Below are 20,103 nucleotides of genomic sequence, written 5' to 3'. Positions count from 1 at the left end.
AAAAACCTGAAAATTTTTAAATTCTAATTAATTTTTCATTTTTATGCCAATTTAGCATGAAACATTTCGTGGAAAATGATGTTTCATGTAAAATGATGATTTTTATTCACCACTTTAAACTCACCACTCCCACCTACCTTTTCGGCGCCCGCAATCCAATTTCGGAGCGTTCGGTCGGAATTTTTCGGAAATAATCGTGACGCCACAAACGAATAAACGGACGGGAGGCACGCGTTGTGTTTTTTCAAAAAAGATCCCCAAAATTCCCCCAAGCCACTGAAATGCTTTGTGCTATGTTTTTCTAAAGTTAACAAGGAAGTGATTGCAATTGAAGAAAAGTGCCGCTCTTGGGCGTAAATGCGATAAAACGTGCTGGAAATGGAGACCGAAAGCAAGCTGTCAAGGTAACGAATCATTTTTTCAATTTCTTTTATCCGTTGCTGTTTCATTTTATCCACAAAATAAATGCATTTCCACAATTTTCATGAAAAACTGACTTTTCCATAGAGCGTGGGGATGTTTTGATTAACAGGAATTTATCGTTTTTAAGTTCAAATTGAGTAAAATGCGTTTTTAGTGAAAACAGGATGCAAGATATGATTTTTATTTGGGTGAGAATGAGATGGAAAATATTTCTGTCCGAAAATCTCGTTTATCTTTTAACCCTTTCACGCCCTCGTAACCTCATAGGTACCAAACTTTTGAATTTCTGCCGGCTTTTTTGGGTAACTTAAAAAAAAATTAAATGGAATATTTTTTGATTTTAGAAAATTTGGATTTTAATTAAAAATTCTTTACGATTTATATAATTTTTCCCATTTTTTGATAAAACCCGGATATGCTCATTTTATTTGCTTGAAAATTTTTTAGAAATAATTTTATCAGATAGATTCAGGTTTAGGAAGCGATTTAGAACTTCAGAAGAAAAATTTTGAAATTTTTTTGTTGAGAACTGACTTTCTAGAAAATTTTAATTCTTATCGCAAATTAGAAAAAAAATCTAGGATTAAATCCAGATTTTTTAATACTAATTTCTAACTCTAAGAAAATTAACCAAAAAGTCGTATTTTCGATCAAATATTCTGGAAAACCAACATTTCGGACTATAAAAATGCTTCATCAAGTCCTAATAAAGTTTTAAGAATCCTAAGAGTCAAAAAATGTTTTTTTTTAATTGTTGTAGACTCTGAAGAGGGGCTTATATAGTACGAAATGTCAGTTTTTAATAAAGAAAATTATAACCAGAATATTTGAACGAAAGTCCGACTTTAAAATATATTCTGGTTAGCCTCTTACATAGCAGCATAGTCAGGTACTTAGCTTTATCAGATAATAGCAGAGAACGTGAAACATGATGCAATGATCGGCCGAATAAGATCCAATAAAGTTAATGCAATGTACATTATTATACAACAAGTTTTATATAAAAGTTTTTATTGCATAGACTATGCTTTTACATGTAAAATGCTATAAGCTATACTTTTTATCCAATGATCTGACAAATTATACCTTAACGATGTTAAATTCGTGTATGCACGATAATTATCCCAACGAGTACTGAAAACTTCACATTATCCTTCGTTCTTCTCGATCCCTATACCTACCTATTTTTCTATTTCAAAAAATTCTCATGTGAGCGACTTCTTACTTTTGTGTTGTATTTTAAAACTCCCCATATTGAAATTTTGTGACCCCTCAAATGACCGGATTCTCTTCCCTCTCTTAAAGTTCCTTCTTTTTCTTTCTCTAAAATGAAAGATAGTTAAATTGGATAGAGGAAAAATATAGAATAAATTAAAAATGTTCCTTCTCCATATTCCTCCCCTATCCCGTATATAGTGTCTCTACCATGTATAGTATTGCTATATAGAAATAAAATTAATGATATTGAATTGTTAAAGAAATTCACTTGTTTACCCCGTTCGAAGAATTACTTTCAGCTCAACAAATTGTATGAGTATTTTTTGGGAGTAAATTTGATTCTTCCCAGGGGGCAATTTTGGCCAAATGTACGAGAAGGCCATACACACATGGCAAAGGGAATGTACGGAAGGAAGGGGAGAGAAAATTTTGCACTACAGTGAAGAAAATCATTCACTTGGGTGCTCTTTTTTATTCCAGTACCTGCTTTATGTGTTCTCTATCGATGTCTCTTTACAAACGTGTGAAAGGGGACTCCCGAATTTTTGATCAATTTTCTCACAATCCAATGCAATAGATCTCCTTTTTATGTGTCCTTTTCCCATTCCCCTTGAAAGGAATCTTTCTGCACAATGCAAATAATATTGCATGCATATGATGCCCTGTATTGATCTTCTCATGTGAATATTTTTGCATGGCAATGTCCTATGTGAGAGGAGCGTACACATTTGATTATTTGAGAAAAGGGATTCCCCTTCTTAGAAAAAATTCCCAAAGGCGCCAATTTCTATTTGAAGAATGAAAAAAAATTATTGGGTCAGAGGATCTCTCTTTTGGGAGTGAATTGAATAGCAATTCTTATGGTAGGGGATGGAATGAAACACAGCTAAAATAGACCAATTTTTTTGTTGCTAAACTTACCCTGAAAGGTTGTAGATGGAAAATAATTCACTCCGTTCAAGATAAGAAGTCCCAAAGGACTAAAGATACTACTACACGTGAAATACAAAGTCACTATTAGGTCTTATACCTTAAATTGTTCTACCTTTCTCTTTGCTATACGCAGAAAATTTTGAATGACTTGAACCTTAATATTGAAGATCACAAAATCTTTACTAAATCCGGCTTTAGCTTAAAACTGACTTTATTTTTCATGCTAGATCTATGTTTTTTATGGTAAAACCTAAGTTTTAAGCCAGAGCTATGTTTTCTAGAAGTAAGTCAAAATTTTTTTAGCTTGACCTAAATTTTTAACATTAGGCTTAAACCAAGTTTAAATGTTTTTAAACCACACAAATATTTCTTTATTCTAGGTTTAAGTTTTTTTTTTGTTAAACCCGGCTTTACTGTTTTTTAAGTTATTGGTTTAAGTTTTAGGAGCTTAAGTTTTTGGGCTTTTAAGATCAGGTTAGTATTGATTCAGTCTGACCTAATCTTAATGTCATAACTCTTGGTCTTAAAAAAATTACGCTCGGCTTAAAGCAACTAATGCCGGACTTAAGAAACTAACTAAGCCGCACTTAGGTGCGAGTTTCAACAACCCACGATACATGCGTAGGGACAGGATCCTTAAAGGACTATGCCTTTTAATTTCTAGTTTTAGAAACTAAGAAAAAATCTGTAATTATTCAGTCTTAAAAAGTTTGAGAGTTTCGAAGTTTATTGCATAGAATTGCAAAATAAATAATAAGGTTACATAACATACTTATGAGTCTGAAAACAAGACTATACTTAAACTAACTCACCCTCGAGGGTTGCTTTTGGGTGTGAGCGTATATACTACATAACATAGGTACTATACTATATAAAATGATTACAATAGAGGAATTGTCGTGTATGTAAGTAAAGAGAACCTTTATAGTCAAATTTCTTTATGAATTTTTCAACTCTACTGCACAACAAAAATCTTCGAGGGTGAAAAATTGCAAGATGCATTTCCTATAAGGGATTTTTCCCATGGTATGTAATTACGTAGAGGTCTAGGGGTGAGAATTTGATGGTGTTTGCAAATCAGTCGTCTAATTTTTTTTTTTGATTTTGCAAAGAAAAGAAGGATAAAAATTCAAAATTTTTGGGGAGAAATTGAAAGTATAAAGTAAAAAAAATGAGGTGTGTGTGAATTTGCTTTTCCTTTCATGCTGCACCTACCTACCTTCTCATGAGAAATTTGATGTTTTTTTAATGTATTATTTTTACAAGAAAAAGGGGAAAGTGTCGTCCTGAATTTAGTATTCAATTCACGACTTATTGGCTTGCAATGTTCTTGTCATATTCACGTGTGATCCACATTTTATAATTCTCGTCTCTCCTCATGCCCGATAAAGGAGCCTTCGCGTTGACTGAATGGAGAAGATCAAAGCGAAAGAAGAAAAAAAGCATTGAGTGAGAATATCTTGCGGTGTCCGTCTTTTAATTTGAAGATGATGACGACCGAGGGTCAATTTTTTGGAATTCAACTGCAATGCGAAGGCCTTTTAACATTCCTTCTTGGGGTGTTTTCTCAAGGAGTATTACCTAAAGTCTTTTGATTGTGCGTTTACCATACGTTCGCGCGGGAACATCGACCTTATTTTGTTCAGAGTAAAGAAGCAGATGTCCTGTTCCGTGTTGATGTGCCAAGCGAGAGAAAGAGGGAGAAACAAAAAAAAAAGACACAGAGAATGTGAGATCGACAGGAGGAAAAAAAGAACACATGAAATTTAATTGCATGAGACCTTCGAGCCTCGAGGAGGTATTTTACATTGGTGCAGTCTCGAAAGTCCAAGAAACCCTCGGTTGGATTGTGTGTGGACGGTATGCAAGGGAGAAGAAAAGGCAGTGAACCCCTCGGTTGAAAGTTCTTCGATCTCACCCATCTTTCGTCCACAACATATTTTCCCTCCAAAAATCCCAAGCATAGGGTGTTTTATACGTAATTTGTGTGATCTCCCCCACGATCATGCCTCCGCGATCGTCACTGACAGAGCGAGAGCGTATAACAAAGGGTTAATTCTTGCACATGTTTCCCTGGGTGATTGCACATCATGTGCCCACTATACGATCTTCACATTTTTCCCTTTGCCCATTTATACAGAAGAAAAAAAAAACAACCTTTCTCTTCCACCAAAAGTTCAAAGATCTCTCGTACGATCATTGATGATCCACAAATGGGGGAAGACAATGAAGAAAAATTCTCTTTTGGTATTCACAGAAAGTAATTCTCAACAAAACCGAAAGGAAACTCCGCTATTCTTTATTACTGGCGGCAGTCCTACGGTGGAACATTTTTATGTAATGTCTGCTTTTTATGTTGAATAGAAAATATAAATAAATAATGTACAGCAAAAAGGGAGAAGATATAGTACATACCATCATGACAAAGTTCCTCCCCATAATCCTTGAAATTATGCTAAGATACCCTGCATAAAATTCTCGTCTGCACGAAAATTCAAGAGCAATTAAAGTTATTAAGATTGTTAATTAAGACTTATTGATATTTTTCTCCATGATCACACAAATTTAAAAAAAATGTTCAGAATAATTTAAAAAATGTTCTTTCCCCTATGCTATGAATTCTTCTTCGCCCCTTAGACGGGATCACAATAAAGTGGGGAGAAGGATGTAAAGATAGGGTGCTGCTAGTTCTTCAAATACATATAAAAAATGCTATATATCAGGGAATTTATTGTCAAGTCATGGTTTAGTTTAAACTCATTATTCCTTTGGTATTTTTTCATTTATTTATTATTGTTTCTTACATGAAGTAAAAATAATTTTGAAAGATAATCAACTTTATGAGATCTAGCTTTATAATTGGTTTTCATAAAATAAGGGATGGTTAGTTCTTAGTCTTACATAGTTTTATCGATCTAATCGAATTTTAGAAAAGATAATTTTAAGTTTTTTTCAATTTAAATAATAATTTTCTTAGTTCGTCTCCCGGCGTATTAGCCACCACTATTAACTTTATTGCTGATGTTTTCCTCTTCTTAAAAGGGTTAGCTTGTTTAGTAGACTACATAGTAAATTGATGAACTATGAGAAAATTTTATAATTTTTTAAAATTTGTTTTCTTTTAATTTTGAATGGGTTCTAATTCGACTTCCTAATAACGTTAAATAAAATTTTGTAATTTTTATTACTCACAATTCCACTTTACGTTCATTAATTGTTTGTAGTCACCATCAAGTGTGGCTCTATAAAAGAGCACTGTGTGGAATTTCTAGGAATATTGTAAGGTAAATGTACCTACATATTTTTTTTCTAACTAAGAGAAGACTATGTATGTATATGTACCTAACATACCTATATGTATCTTCCATGAACCCCTACTTTCATTTTTCTCAGAGAGCCTCTGCTTTTTCGTGTATAGTAGATATATGTGTATGTTTTGTGAAATACCCACCAAACACCTGGTTTAATGTGAATACTGTAGTACGTGAAAAAAGGGGGAAAAAAGAGATGTGGGCTTCTTTTAGAGAGACTTCTTTTTTCCTCCTTCACGCGAAGCATCCCTATTGGGTCTCTCGTTCTCTGTTTTTGAAAATGTCTGTGACATGGAAATAGTGAGGTTTTTTTTTTTTGAAAAGGAGCGAATTATATGCATTACTTTGTGTAGCGCGGGGTATATAAAACACGCAAATTATAGGAGAAACTCGTGGAGAGACCCCCTCGGAAAGTGATGTTGGATTATTTCATGTGAGGGGTGCCTGAAAGAGACCCCGCATATATGAGGGATAGAGAAACGAGCATTGAACAGTTGGTTGAATAATATCTCCGCTTAGTGCCAAGGTTTCCCTCTGAATGTCTGCATTAGTTGTATTTTCACAGTGGCAAGAGTAAGAGGGTGATCTTCAATTTTTAAGGTTTCACTGGCTGGTTTATTTCAGTGTATTTGGTGCCTTTGATCGTTTACTATAAAGGAATTAATAGAAAAAAGCGAAAATATAATTTTGCAGATAAAAAAAGTTCTCTAAAAACAATAAACATTATCTCTGTGACTCCTGTGGAATCTCTCGTGAAACACTTTCACACTAAAGATATGGAATTATGAATCAAGATAGTTCAACGGTTAATTTTTCAGAAATGTAAGTTGTGTTTTTAAAATAATTAAAAATTCACAAATATGTTCAATTTCCTTGTATCAATTCAACCCTTAATTTTTTGGAATCTTTGGACGTTTTCGATCTAGAACACAATTTTCATTTTTTTTCATAAGTTTAAAGTTTTTACAAACGTACTTAGATAGTAAGTAAGAACAACGAGAGCCAAAAGTTGGGCTGAGATAACTCGAAACAGTGAAAAGAAAAATTAGGGAAAACTCAAAAATTATCAGTTGTTTTTGGTTTGAAGACAATAACTCGAAACCTGTACCAGTTAAAACTAAAACCGTAACTAAATCCGTTTTCGGATTTGATCGATTTGATTAAGGATCGACCTACATTTACATTATTCTTATTCCGGTTCAAGATACTTGAGCCCACTTAAACGATATTGGCGATCGAACACTTGCATTCGACTTTGTGATCCACCTTGTACGACTAAGGTATAGATGGTTTAGTAGTTCTAGTCAACTGCCTAAACAAGGCTCTAACTAGATGTAGTCTAAAAAGCACAAAACCTACGCACGTGCTTGACCTGCACTTACCCAACATTAACAATCATTAAATCCCTTACTTTCGGTCCTAGATCTAGATTAGGATGTTTTAAGGGTCTCGGTCAAGTAGTCTAGGAATCTATCTTCTAAGCAAACATTCTTTGTTTTTCTTTTCTTTATTGTCTTTTTCAAAACAGTTAAGATATTGCATTGAATTCTGAAACTACAAAGATTAAAATTTCATTTTAATCCTATTAAGTTAAAACCTTAATAAAATCCTTAAAAAATAAAGATACATTCGCCTGGCAGAAAGAAAACCTCCTAAGAAAAAATTCAAAAAAGAAGATAATTATGAAAATCTGGCTAGGAAAATTAACATAAATCATTGTCACTGTATTTAATTAGGGATGAATTGTGTAAGAGAAGAGTGTGTTGTGCACCAGAGCGAGGAAGTTGTGGGGAATTTTTGAGACAATCCTCAGGAGTATTGGTGTATACTATGTATAGAAAAATGTCTCAAGGGTCTCGAATTTCTTCTCCCTTTACTAGCTCCCTGTGTCGTCATTTCATTTCACAACTCACTGCAATATATAATTTTACGGAGATACGCTTGAGGAATTTTCAGTTTTTCAATTCCAAAACACTCCTTAAAACTTTTTTTTTATTCCGTCTTTTTGTTAATTCCTTTGCAGTGGTTCTTACATCAAGAATGACTATGAAAGTGACTCGGCACACGATGAGGAAGTGTCTGAGTATTCTGATGGGCAGGTTGGAGATGAGGAGGGTGGAGATAAGAATAAGGGACGAACGAGGTGGACAAAATATGAGGTAAGGGTGGAAAATAACAAATCTTTGAGGGAAGACTTTATAAATCTTTTTTGGGGATTTTCTTTCTTTTTACGAAGGATATTGCACTGAAAAACTTAGTGGAAACATATGGGGAGAATTGGACGTCTATTGCGAAGCAGATGAAAGATCGAACAGATGTTCAATGCCAGCAGAGATGGTCAAAAGTTGTGAATCCGGAATTGATTAAAGGTCCCTGGACAAAAGAGGTCTGTAGTTTTTTTTTTCCAAATTTTTACCTGATATATCGATAAAGTTAACCGCATGGAAGACGAAGAAGAAGAAGAAGGAGGAAAAAAATGTTTACAACGGCTATTCTTTTTTTCCCTTTTTGGGGCGCATTTCTAACGGTGTGGTGGCCAACAGGAGGACGACAAAGTTGTTGAACTTGTATCACGCTATGGGCCGAAGAAGTGGACGCTGATTGCACGCCACTTGAAGGGGCGTATCGGGAAGCAATGCCGCGAGCGTTGGCACAATCACCTGAACCCGTCCATCAAGAAGACCGCATGGACGGATGAGGAGGATAATATAATCTACCAGGCGCATCAGCAATGGGGGAATCAGTGGGCGAAAATTGCTAAATTACTTCCGGGACGCACGGATAATGCCATCAAGAATCACTGGAATTCAACGATGCGTCGCAAGTATGAGACAACCGAAGTGCCGAAGCGTCCACGTCAGCAGGGTGGGAAGAAGATGTCCCTGCGTGCCCTTATAACGACCAACCGGAAGTCATTCATACAGAATTGTCGTAGATCCGATGCATCGCACGGCCTGGGGGATACGGATCAAATTGCCATTTCCACGCAGAAAGGTGACTTCCTCCTTGAGGCTATTCGCACCAAAGGTGAATCAGGATTTATAATGTCACCGATTCTCAATAAGAATGAAAATCGCTCATCATTCATTCTGTCACCGGCTAGAGCAATGCAATCGTCCAAGATGCACAATGAATACACGGGTAAGGGGAAAACAGATTAAAGAATTATTATTTTTTTTTTAATAAATAATGAAAAAATCTCGCAGATACTCTTCAAATTCCACTTTCATTGGACGATTTGTTGGAGTCTCCGAAGCAGTCTCACAAGAAATTGACCGACCATCCCCCGGCAATACTGAAGAGATCCAAAAAAAGGCGTTTTTCAGATGATAATGAGGTAAGGAAAACAATTCGGAGAAACATTTTGGAAAATACTTTCAGCAACAAAATTAATAAATTTTATTTGACTTAATTCTTTTTTACTAAAAATTCATTTTTTTTTTTTAAATTATTTGTTGCTGAAAGTATTGTTTTATTATCATTTTTTCTTATAGAAATAAAAGTGAGAATGAGAAAGCTTTTCTTAGATTAAAATGTAATATTACAAAAGTTTAATCCCTCTCATTGCTGCTCATTTTAGTAATTAAACTTTAACACTTTATTATAAAAAAAAATGATCGTACGGGTCTCTAGAACTTTGCATGCATGAAAATGATTCAATAGAAGCTTATTAGTTCTTTCTGCAATTTAATCCTTCACTCAGAGAAATCTCACAGCAATTTATTTTATTTTTTTTTCTAAATTGTAATGCAAATATGGATGTGTTTCGCATAGGAATTAAAACATCAACAAAAAATTGGTTGTGAGAGTTAATTTTTGAGTTCTTTTTTTTCTCTTTTCTCTTATCTGATTAATTGCAGAAACTTTTATTAAACATGAATCAAATGGATGATGTTAGACCATTGGAATCGCCATCAGAGACACCCGTAAAACCTCTCCCATTTTCACCGAGTCACTTTCTGACCTCACCCTGTATGAATTTGTCCCTTGACATTAAACTTCCGGCCAGTACACCTGTCCGAAATCGTAGAGGCGAAAAGGTAATAAAGTGGCAAAAGTGCTTCTTTGTATCATTTTCATGCAGGTGCAATGATGGTAAATCCGTAAGCGATTGCAATGGGAGACGCGCGCGTTATGGCTTTTGCTGAATCCGTAGATTCCTAGAGAGCTTCTTTTTTTTGCTAGAAAATTGTAGTTTAATTAGAAAGTAATGAAAAATATAATTTTGTGAATTATCTGTTTTTTTTTAAGTGAAAATGAATAATGTCTCCAAAAATTTTTAGCAATATTTTTGTTTTTGATGATTTTCATTGCAGGAAGATGATGAGAATGCAGCTTTGACTACACCACCCCCGGATGAGAAGCACCACGATGATGGGGAGAAGGGGAAAAAGGGTGAAAGTGCACCACAGAGATTCGGCGATGGTGGTAAAGTGCGTGGGAAGTTACTTGTGGGGAATAATCCGCGTACACCGACACCCTTTAAGAAAGCTCTAGCAGAGTTACGGCGTCAAAATACGGATTCGTACGTGCCACCAAGTCCAGGAAGACTTGTGGAGGACATTGTGGAGATGATGCATAAGGAGCAAATGGATTCGACGGATAGTGTGTACGAAGAGGGTGGATCTGTCAAGGCCTCAACAAGTACGGCTACACACGATGATTCCAAGGAGAATTCACAGCCTCAGGGATTGCGGAAGGTGCGGAAATCCCTTGGAAGTTCATGGGAGAATACCACGGAAATGCCGTACATGGCTGAAACACCGGTGAGTCATTTAAATAATCAATTATGCTGTTTTAAAAAAAAAATTAAGGGAAGTATCCAATAATTTAACCCTCAAATTGAACGATCTCGTAGGCTTTCTTTCCTAAATTAAACGAATTTGGTCGAACAAATGAGATTTTAGTGACTTCTTTTATCATTTTTCAATCAAAAAGTTAATTTTTTAATGATTTTTTCAAAGATTTTCTTTGGGTTAGAAAGACTTTTCCACAATTCTTCGTGTTTTAGCAATTCAAAGTTCTTATTTTTTTTCTTTTTTTTAGCCATTGAGATTGATCAGTAAAATGTAAATTATAGGTGTTTTAAAGGGGAAATGGGAAGAAATCCATGAAAATGAGAGCAAAAAGAAACGAATAAGGACCATTAAAAAATTTTGAATTCCTATTTTTACATTTTTGTTAAAAACTTTCTGATGATCAGATCGACCTGAAATTTTTACATAATCTTCTAGGCTAAACAAGGAACTTTTTTTTCCAAAAGATACCTTCTTTATCTTTAAGAATTGGGGTGCAATTAGCTCGTAATGTAGCTCTGGGATCGATCACTTACATTACATGGCAATGCTAAGGTTAAGGATGTTCGTTTGACGATTTCTGAATATTTTTTCCTTGAATTGAAGTCCTGAAAAATTGTAGAATTTCTTACATAAAATTTCTAGAATTTCGATTGAAAATTGTCTTTTCTGGGTCGATTCTGATTAAAATCTTTTCTTTTTTACCAACTTAAAAGTTGTAAGATTTTGACAAGTTGTTTTTAAATTGTTCTATTGTCGTTCTATAAAAAAACAAAGAATTTTGTTGTTCAAGAAAACAGCCAGAAAGAGCTTTAAAAAGCCTTGGAAAGTGATTTTCCTTCAAAAACTCGATTAAAGACAGAAATAAAGTGTCAAAATCTTATAAGATTTTGCCCAGAATACCAAAAATCTTCTAATTGACGAATTATAAGAAAATAAAAGATTTTTATCAGAATCTAACCTTTTCAAGATAGTTTTGAAGTCAAACTTTGCGAAAATAAAGTGTTAATTCCTCTAAATCTTTGCATAAAATTAAAAAAAGATTTTTTTCTAAAATAATTATTCGCTCTTCTCGATTTCAGAGCAAATCTCTCAATTCTGATTCGGGCGTGATTTTCTCACCACCGAGCATCATGAAGAACACTTTAGGTGATTCGGAATTACTGCTGGACACGCAAATGGATGATGATGATGATTCCAAGAAGAGCGGCTATCAGGTATATCTTTCACGTAATTGCTTAAGTAACAGTAGCACTAATACCGATACTAGCGTTCGCGCCATGAGACAACTTCACAATGAAGCACAATTTCAGTGGGCAAATGGTCGTGGTGGTGGATTTCAGGAGAGCAATAAAGAGAATCTCGGTATTATTCCGGGGAATTTCATTGAATTCAATCCACTTGTTGATGAAAATGAGAGTATAACGAATTTCCAACTGTCCAAGTCAATTTATGCAAATGCAGGACAGTTGCATGGAAAAATTTTGGGGAATCATCAGCAAATTCCACCAATCTCCACATTTGGTTTCAATAGAACGAATCTCCTGCACAATTCATCACATTTACAGCATATTCCGCACACTCAATCGAATTTTGATGCCACAAATGGTGCTTTTATCACATCAATCCCAAATCAGCAGCAGGTTTCCGTCACAAATTGGCACACAAATTGCTTCGGGAATGCCACCACGGGGAGTGTTATGGGGAATTCCACAGCGACAGTCACGTCGCAACATATCGGTCTGAGTCAGGGCAATGCAAATGGGATGCCGTTGTCGATGGGGAGTGTTTTGACTGATGCAAATGGGGAGAGAAATATGGGGGGTAATCGCTTCAAAACATTCGATTTAAATGATGAATATTGGTTGGATTTCACACAATTGGAATATTTGTGAAATTTGCATTTCAATTTCTTATTCTTTGCCTTCCTTCTCAACCATTTTGCCCATTGAAGTTGCAACGTCGCTCTGCATTGTCTTGTAAGGCAAGACTTAAAGCTGTTTTCGATCAAATCTTTAGTTTCTCTAACAAGACATAAAAAAAAATTCCCAATTTTTTATTATTCCCCTGCGTTGCAAGAATCTTCTTTTTGTTGTTGAATTAAAAAAACATACCAAAGAAGTGTAATGTTAGTCAAAAAGTGGGCGTTTGGGTTAGTGCATCAAACACATTATTATCATATAAAAGTCCTAACACCACGATGCATGTCTTACCACCCCTCCGACAATAATGTCCTTAAACAATTTAAAAGAAAAGAACAAGAAAAAGGGGATAAAAAAGTTGTAGAGATAATAGTATTGTAAATTGTTACATTTTTTTCACAATGAAAAATAATTTTAAGTGTAAATAGAAAGAAAAACAAGAATTTAAAAAATATATATTAGGAAAAAAAGTATAACAATAATTTTACCTTAAGTTGCACCACTCGAATTATTAAAATAATACCATGACCATAATTTTTTAAATGTTTTTTTTTTATCTTGTTTAAATTACAAGTCTCTCTAAGTTTATAAAAAATAATAATATAAACTGTATAAAATAATTTAAAAAACGAAATAATAATATATTTGCACAGAGTAATTTAAACCAGATATAAAATACTAATATAATTTTCATTTTAGTTTGTACAAAGAGAAAGAAAAAGGAAAATATCAAAATTTTTCTTTTTAATACTATTTTAGAAAAGAAAAAAACTATCTCTCACACTAACACGTTATTGAAAATATATAAAAGAAAAAAACGGTTGAATGAATAACTTTAAAGAAAGAAAAAGACAATATTTCAGTAACTAATCCCCTAAAATGGCATAAATTAAAAATTTATGTTTTTTCTTGCTAAAATTAACGTAGAATTTCCACATAAAAATTAAATTAAAAATCAATATTTTTCATACTGATTTATTATACTTGCTAAAGATCCAAAAATAAGAAGAAGATTAAATAATCTCTGCAATCATTTACTAATCAAATAATATTTAATATTGATAAAATATTGACAAACATAAGAAACATTTTGTAATTACTCTTTTTTTGCCAACCATTTGCATTATTCTGTTCCTTGCAACTTTTATTAAGGTTTGTATTAATTTTTCTTTTTATTCTTGATATATTTTTGATTTGGCATAAAAAAATTCTCATCAAATCATTTAGTAAATATTTCATTTTTCATTTCTTTTTATTGCTTTTTACAAAAAAAAATATTTTTTTAGTCTTTATGAAGAGGTGCTCAGGCATGTTTTCTTAAAGATTAACAATAAATTAATTTGAAATTAATCACTAAAAGAATAGAATAATGCATACAGGTCTGCTAGTTGACAATATTGACAGACTAAGGGTTGGTTTTACTTTTTCATTAAAAGAAAATTTAAGGATATTTATTTATTTTTTTAATTTTTATTTCAAAACACTTTGTGTGAAAAAAGCACAATAGATTGCAAAATTAAAAAACAGAAACAAAAATATAAAGAAAAAAAAGTTAAATGAGTGTTTGTTCCAAGAAAACCACAAAGAGAACAAAATGTTTTGTTGATTTTACAATTTTTGTTTTATTTAAAAAAAATCATTATTATTTTTAAGTGAGAAAAACCAACAGAAAAAAAAGATGAAAAAGAACAAGTCAGTTTGTATGACAAAAAAATTATTTATTACTATTATTTTTTATATTTTATAATTTATTTCTAAATTAAAAACTATTTTTTTTCTTAATTTTATTTTGTAATAAGTAAAAACAACCTGTAGAAAAAGTTAAAAAGAAAAACAAACTGTCAATATTGTATGCTGGTGAAAATTTAAAAAAAAAATGTGAAATGAAAAAGAGAATTGCAAAAGGTTTTTAAATAAATAGAAATTATTGAAAGAAGAAAATGAAGAAAAAATCAATGGAATTTATTCAATTTTTGCCTCGTTTTCTGGTGATTTCTTTTCATGCAAAAAAAAACGTCTTTTTTAAACATTGGGAAATTCCGTAGCCTTCCGTGAAACGTTGCATAAAGTTCGAAGGGCAGAGGAATAAGGAAGGTCAGGAAGGAAGTTCCGGAGGTGAAGAGTCCAAGGTGAGTGTGTGATAAGAGGTGGATTAGAGAGTTTTCTTTTATTCTTTTCCTTTTTGTTCTCTCTCCATGCAGGTTGTGTTGGATCCAAAATGGGAAAAATATGCTTGTGGAAAAACAAAGGATCAGATTTTTATGACTCACAATGCCCACATTATGCTAAAGAGAGGTTCAACGCTCATGCCGCGTTCTTTAAACTTCTACAAACAACAGGAGCCAATTGCGATGTACTGAGAACATCTTGAGGATATATAGAGGATCCTTTGTTCTAGAATTAAGAGCATAAAGATTTAATTAACGCCCAGAGCGTAAAATAATTATTTCATAATAAGGATTTCAATTTATCTCTAAATTTCTTTACATTTTATTCAATGATTAGTTTAAAAAAAAAACGTAGATTTCTTTCTTTTTTTTTTGAGAATAATTCTTTTTTTTGCAATATATTCAACAATATAAAAATCAATTATAATAAAAATTTAAATACGATTTTTTTAGATTAGTTCGAGAAAAATTTAAAATAGATGACTATTTTATCTCTTATGGATTTTGTGTAAATGATTAATAAAGGACGAAAATGTCGATTTATTTCCCCTTTACAAGAGAACCAGATGCCGGATTGACTTGAATTTATTTTTTCAAAGTTAGAGAATCCGATTTTGCCAAAATCGGTCAACCACAGCCCGAGATAAATGCTAAAATAAGTTGGTATGGTCCTTAAGGACTCCAAGGGACCGTTGGGACGTTTTCATCCCATAGCTTGATTTAGAAAATTCGGAAAATTCTTAATTTTGCATTATTTATTGGTCCAGAAGGTCTAGAATCAATGCTGAACATTACTTAATTATTTCTAGGAGTCCCAGGACTTCCAGAACATTTTACAATCACAAAATAAAATGAAGGACTCATAGATTTTAAAAAATGGAATTTTTTAAGCCAAGAATAACTTTTTTGAGCTCAAAGTAATTCCCAAAAATTACATTCAGCACCCTGAATTTCTTTTGATCCTTAAAGTTTTAAGAAAAATAACGGAAGATTTTTAAACAGTAACTGTCAAATACGTCGCTTGAAACAGCTCTTATCGTATCAAAAATTTATTTTATCTGCGAATTTTGACATTTATTCGACATGTGCTGATGAAAGCGACGAATTGTTTGAGTGAAAAAATTCCGTGTTTATTTTTCTAAAAAAATATATTTTGCGAAAATCCAAGTAAATAAGCCACAGCTAGGAAAATAAGCGAGTGAAAAGGAAGGTGGTGAGCAGCTCTCTGTGACGGTGGGAATGTCCGTGACAAATTCATTGGAGGAAATTTTGCACGGTGTCCGGAAACGGAGAGAAGAAAGGGCCCATGGGAAGAAACGAGATGAGGCAGCAACGACAATTCAAGCCCTAATCCGGGGATGGCTCACCCGACGACAACTCACACGGCGTCTCCTGACTGACTTTGATGACCTCTTCCCAGTGGCCAATGAGGAGTGTGGCCCCGAGACTCGAATTGAGCTTCGGGGATGTTTTCAAGTTTACAGCGTAGCATCGCGATTTTTGGGGCAATTTTGCGAAGGTGATGTGAATCATCGAGATCGCCTGGAGAGGCTCTGTCGGTACCTGGTTGCTTCGCTTGAGTCTGACTCACCGAAGACAAGCTACATTGGTGTGGCACTCAACAAGGAGCACAGCCTGGCATGGATAAAGCATGTGAAATTCCTTCTGCACAAGTGCTGTGTCTGCATGGAGATGCTGAAGCCAGAGAAGCACAGCGAGAGCATCTCATTGGCGCTCTACCTGCACACCTTGGTGGCATTCACATGTCCCAACAATTGGGCTATTCTGCGGAATAAAGCTCTTGCCGGACTTAAGCCCGGGATGCAGCAGCTTTGCAGCAATATCTTGGGTGGATTGATCCAGAAGGGATTCTTCCTATCACTTAGGGTATAATTATTTGTTTGTCATTGATTACGAAACAATTTACATAAACATTCCTTTTATCTTTCCCCCTCACAGAATGTACTGATTCGTGGTACGTGCAAGAGTCAAGTGACCCTGAAGCCAATATCTCTGACTGCCCTCTTGACCCTTGCAACACGCCCCCTTGTAACTGGAAGCTTTAGCGAAAATCTCCTCACGATGTTCCTTATCCATATCTTGTCAGTTCCGGCTCTCGTAGCTACGGTAGAGGGGAACATTCCGGAATTTATGGGGCAGCTACAGACACTCAAGATTTTGCAATTGAGTGTTGACCTCCTTGGCGGAGAGGTATCGATGCGTGTAATCACAAATACAATTCAGGGAACTCAGACCTTGGCTCTCCTTGCCAATCTTGTGCACCTCTTCCATGTGGAGGCACTTCCCATTGCCACGGAAATGGCATTTCCGGCCTTTACGTTCATTACAACGAAACTCCTTCAGAGTATCCCTGCTTCGGTGGGGCCAAAGAGTGGTGCCTTTACGCAGTGGCACGAACTTCTCGGGTGGTTCTCGCCATCTGGTCAGGACGTGGCAACGGATAACTTGCCGGCAATTAAGCGCCAAATTCACCTTCTCTGGAGTCATAGAACGGTCAAAATTCTCCTTGGGGACAATCTCAAAGCCCTCACGGCTACGTGTGACAAAGGGGACATCTATGTACCCCAACCACCGGGCAATTCAAGCCTCTTGAAGCGAGCACTCGAGAGAACTGCCAGCAAGGGCTCTGCTCAGGCTAAATCATGGCGGAAATTGGGCTCCACGGAAGTCACACGGATTTCCCTTGTAGCTGCCATGTACAATGCAGCCTTGAGTACCCTGGCACAATTGAAATTGGACATCCTGTCGGGACTCTGCTACACGGACACCGTTCTGCATGATCTTTGGCTCCTTGTTGCATCCCTGGGGCCAATATGTGGGCTTAAATCCTTCCTGGAGTTGCTTCAAGTAAGTGGGGGAACATCATTGGCACCCCCGCTCCTGTTGCTGCTCCTCTTCTGCGACTGCATGACGCACTACGTTACCATCTTGGATGACATTGAAATGTACGAGCAACAAACACCCTTCCAGCTGTCAGATTTCGTGGCATTGTCGTACTTCCTGAACAATTTTCTCTACCGTGCCATCCAGGAGGGTTTATTTGATCCCAAAACACTCGCAACGTCACCTCTGTTCGTCTCCACGCACACCCTTCTCCTCTGCCTCTACCGCCGTGACTGTAGACGTGCTTTTGCACCACAGAATCACTGGCTAATCCACGAGATTCGCCCAGCACACTTTATTAGTGATCTCGACAAGGGGAAGAAGCACACGCAGGTGCTGCTGCAGAAGATGCCACATGTGATTCCGCATGAGGATCGTGTAAAACTCTTCCGGAAGTACGTGCAGAATGAGAAGGCAGTGCTCGGTCTCACCGAGTCTGCATGCGCAGCTCAGAGTTCGGCACTCATAACTATTCATCGCGATAGAATTGTCGAGGATGGCTATCGGCAGCTTGCATTGCCCCCGCATAGCCTCAAAGGGGTCATTCGGGTGAGATTTATCAATCAACAGGGGCTCGATGAGGCGGGTATCGATCAAGATGGGGTCTTCAAGGAATTCCTGGAAGAGACCATAAAGCGCGTTTTTGATCCAGCACTCAATCTCTTTCGCACGACATCGGATCAGCGCCTCTACCCATCGCCAACGTCCCATTTGCAGGAGAATCATTTGCAGCTGTTTGAATTTGTTGGACGAATGCTGGGGAAAGCCGTTTACGAAGGTTTCCTCGTGGAAGTTCCCTTTGCCTCATTCTTCCTCTCGCAGCTCCTTGGACAAACCCATCAGGCGCTATACAGCTGTATGGATGAACTACCATCCCTGGATAAGGAGCTCTATCGTAGTCTCACCTTTATCAAGCACTATCAGGTGTGATTATTCCTGGAAGTTCTTGTATTTTATCACTCCTTATGACTTCCTTAATTTTTTTCCAGAGCGATGTATCAGAGCTTGATTTAACCTTCTCAGTGGATGAGGATGTAATGGGAAAAATTGTGACGCACGAATTGCATCCCGGAGGACGCATTCGCCCAGTAACTAATGACAACAGGTACCGACTGGGGGGGATTTTCTTAAAATTAAAACTCTCCATTGATTCTCTGCTCTCTCTCTCTCTCTTCATTAAGAATCAACTATATCCACTATATGGCCTACTTTCGGATGCATACGCAAATCAAGGAACAAACAGCCGCCTTCATACGTGGCTTCCGGAGTATTGTGAATCCCGAATGGTTATCCTTGTTCTCCACACCTGAACTTCAACGTCTCATTTCGGGTGATACAGCACCGCTTGATTTGAAAGATCTCCGTAAGCATACGCAATACTACGGTGGCTTCCATGATTCCCACAGAGTTGTAGGATGGCTGTGGGATATACTAGCTAGGGATTTCACGGAGGAAGAACGAAAACTCTTCCTAAAGGTATTCCTAACGGTGATTAAAGCAGGAGAGGAAAAGGTGATTGTTATGATGATCTCTTTTGCAGTTTGTTACATCGTGCTCGAAGCCACCACTTCTGGGTTTTGCCCACCTCGAGCCACCATTCTCCATACGATGCGTTGAAGTTGGTGATGATGAGGACACCGGGGATACCATTGGCAGTGTGATTCGGGGATTCTTTACAATAAGGAAACGAGACCCACTCAATCGCCTCCCGACATCCTCGACGTGCTTCAACCTCCTCAAGTTGCCCAACTATCAGAAGAAGAGTACCCTAAGGGAGAAGCTGCGGTACGCAGTATCCAGCAATACGGGCTTTGAGCTCTCGTAGAAAGCATCCGGTGGTGACCCCCAAAGTGCAAATATTAATCCTTGGTGTGTGTGTTCTTCCGATGTCACCGCTATAGTGATTCATGTAGTGATTCTCACCTGAATGTCCATTTAAATAATATATAAATGTAAAATATTGTCTGTTTTCCCCGTGATTTTTGTTGAATGTTGAACTGTGATAGAGCATCCCCCTTACTAAAGAGAACAAAAAGAAAACCCTTTTAGATATTCGGTTAAATGTATATGGGAAGATTATATTAAAGAATGATGTAATAGTTAGATGATGATTATATTTGTACAGTACCTACATACAGTCTTTTACATTCACACTGCTTCTGGACAATTTTCCGCAGAATTTTTGGGCTGATGAAGGAAATGCTGATCCTCGAAACTTCTCAATAAACTTGAGGATATCGATGTTTTTCCGTACAATCTGAATTGGCTGTGATCTTCGTTTAACCCTCCGTACACTATGAGGGGTAGGTGACCGACCCCAGAGAACCAAGTTTTTGGAAATAAGTTCCTTGGTTATCTGAGAAGATTGTGTAAAAATTTGAGGTCAATCCGACCACCAGAAAAAAAGTTATTAACAAAAATGTAAGAA

At 36.0% G+C, this 20,103-nt stretch overlaps 2 protein-coding genes across 9 annotated transcripts; both read left to right on the top strand.

The window, feature by feature from the left end:
• Nucleotides 1-181: 181 nt before the first annotated feature.
• LOC129792714 (myb protein) lies at nt 182-15,314 on the top strand. Of its 8 annotated transcripts, none has more exons than XM_055832048.1 (10): nt 182-404; nt 7,909-8,044; nt 8,122-8,271; nt 8,429-9,026; nt 9,092-9,222; nt 9,746-9,925; nt 10,202-10,651; nt 11,764-11,898; nt 14,649-14,732; nt 14,805-15,314. In XM_055832048.1, the coding sequence occupies exons 1-10, from the start codon at nt 379-381 to the stop codon at nt 14,961-14,963; spliced, it is 2,049 nt and encodes a 682-aa protein (XP_055688023.1). In that variant the 5' UTR covers nt 182-378; the 3' UTR covers nt 14,964-15,314. The 8 variants fall into 8 exon arrangements, with proteins under 8 accessions (XP_055688023.1, XP_055688021.1, XP_055688019.1 ...); XM_055832047.1 differs by lacking the exon at nt 182-404 and adding an exon at nt 6,051-6,707; XM_055832050.1 differs by lacking the exon at nt 9,746-9,925 and having other exon boundaries at nt 188-404.
• A 526-nt stretch (nt 15,315-15,840) lies between these two features.
• LOC129792713 (ubiquitin-protein ligase E3B) lies at nt 15,841-19,803 on the top strand. The gene is made up of 5 exons (XM_055832042.1): nt 15,841-16,658; nt 16,731-18,599; nt 18,665-18,780; nt 18,857-19,151; nt 19,216-19,803. The coding sequence occupies exons 1-5, from the start codon at nt 16,011-16,013 to the stop codon at nt 19,498-19,500; spliced, it is 3,213 nt and encodes a 1,070-aa protein (XP_055688017.1). The 5' UTR covers nt 15,841-16,010; the 3' UTR covers nt 19,501-19,803.
• The last annotated feature ends 300 nt before the right edge of the window (nt 19,804-20,103 follow it).

The sequence above is a fragment of the Lutzomyia longipalpis genome, chromosome 3 (assembly GCF_024334085.1).
Source record: "Lutzomyia longipalpis isolate SR_M1_2022 chromosome 3, ASM2433408v1".
NCBI classification, from domain to species: domain Eukaryota; kingdom Metazoa; phylum Arthropoda; class Insecta; order Diptera; family Psychodidae; genus Lutzomyia; species Lutzomyia longipalpis.
Note: the sequence above shows the minus strand (reverse complement) of the source record. Positions and strands in the feature narration are given on the sequence as shown.

What these genes read in the sequence shown, in the direction of transcription:
- LOC129792714 (XM_055832043.1), top strand. Translation starts at nt 6,670, where the DNA reads ATGAATCAAGATAGTTCAACGGTTAATTTTTCAGAAAT. An exon ending in ACGGTTAATTTTTCAGAAAT is followed by an intron (nt 6,708 to 7,908) that starts GTAAGTTGTGTT and finishes ATTCCTTTGCAG; the next exon opens with TGGTTCTTACATCAAGAATG. An exon ending in AAGGTCCCTGGACAAAAGAG is followed by an intron (nt 8,272 to 8,428) that starts GTCTGTAGTTTT and finishes GGTGGCCAACAG; the next exon opens with GAGGACGACAAAGTTGTTGA.
- LOC129792713 (XM_055832042.1), top strand. Translation starts at nt 16,011, where the DNA reads ATGTCCGTGACAAATTCATTGGAGGAAATTTTGCACGGTGTCCGGAAA. An exon ending in CCTTTATCAAGCACTATCAG is followed by an intron (nt 18,600 to 18,664) that starts GTGTGATTATTC and finishes ATTTTTTTCCAG; the next exon opens with AGCGATGTATCAGAGCTTGA. An exon ending in AACGAAAACTCTTCCTAAAG is followed by an intron (nt 19,152 to 19,215) that starts GTATTCCTAACG and finishes TCTCTTTTGCAG; the next exon opens with TTTGTTACATCGTGCTCGAA.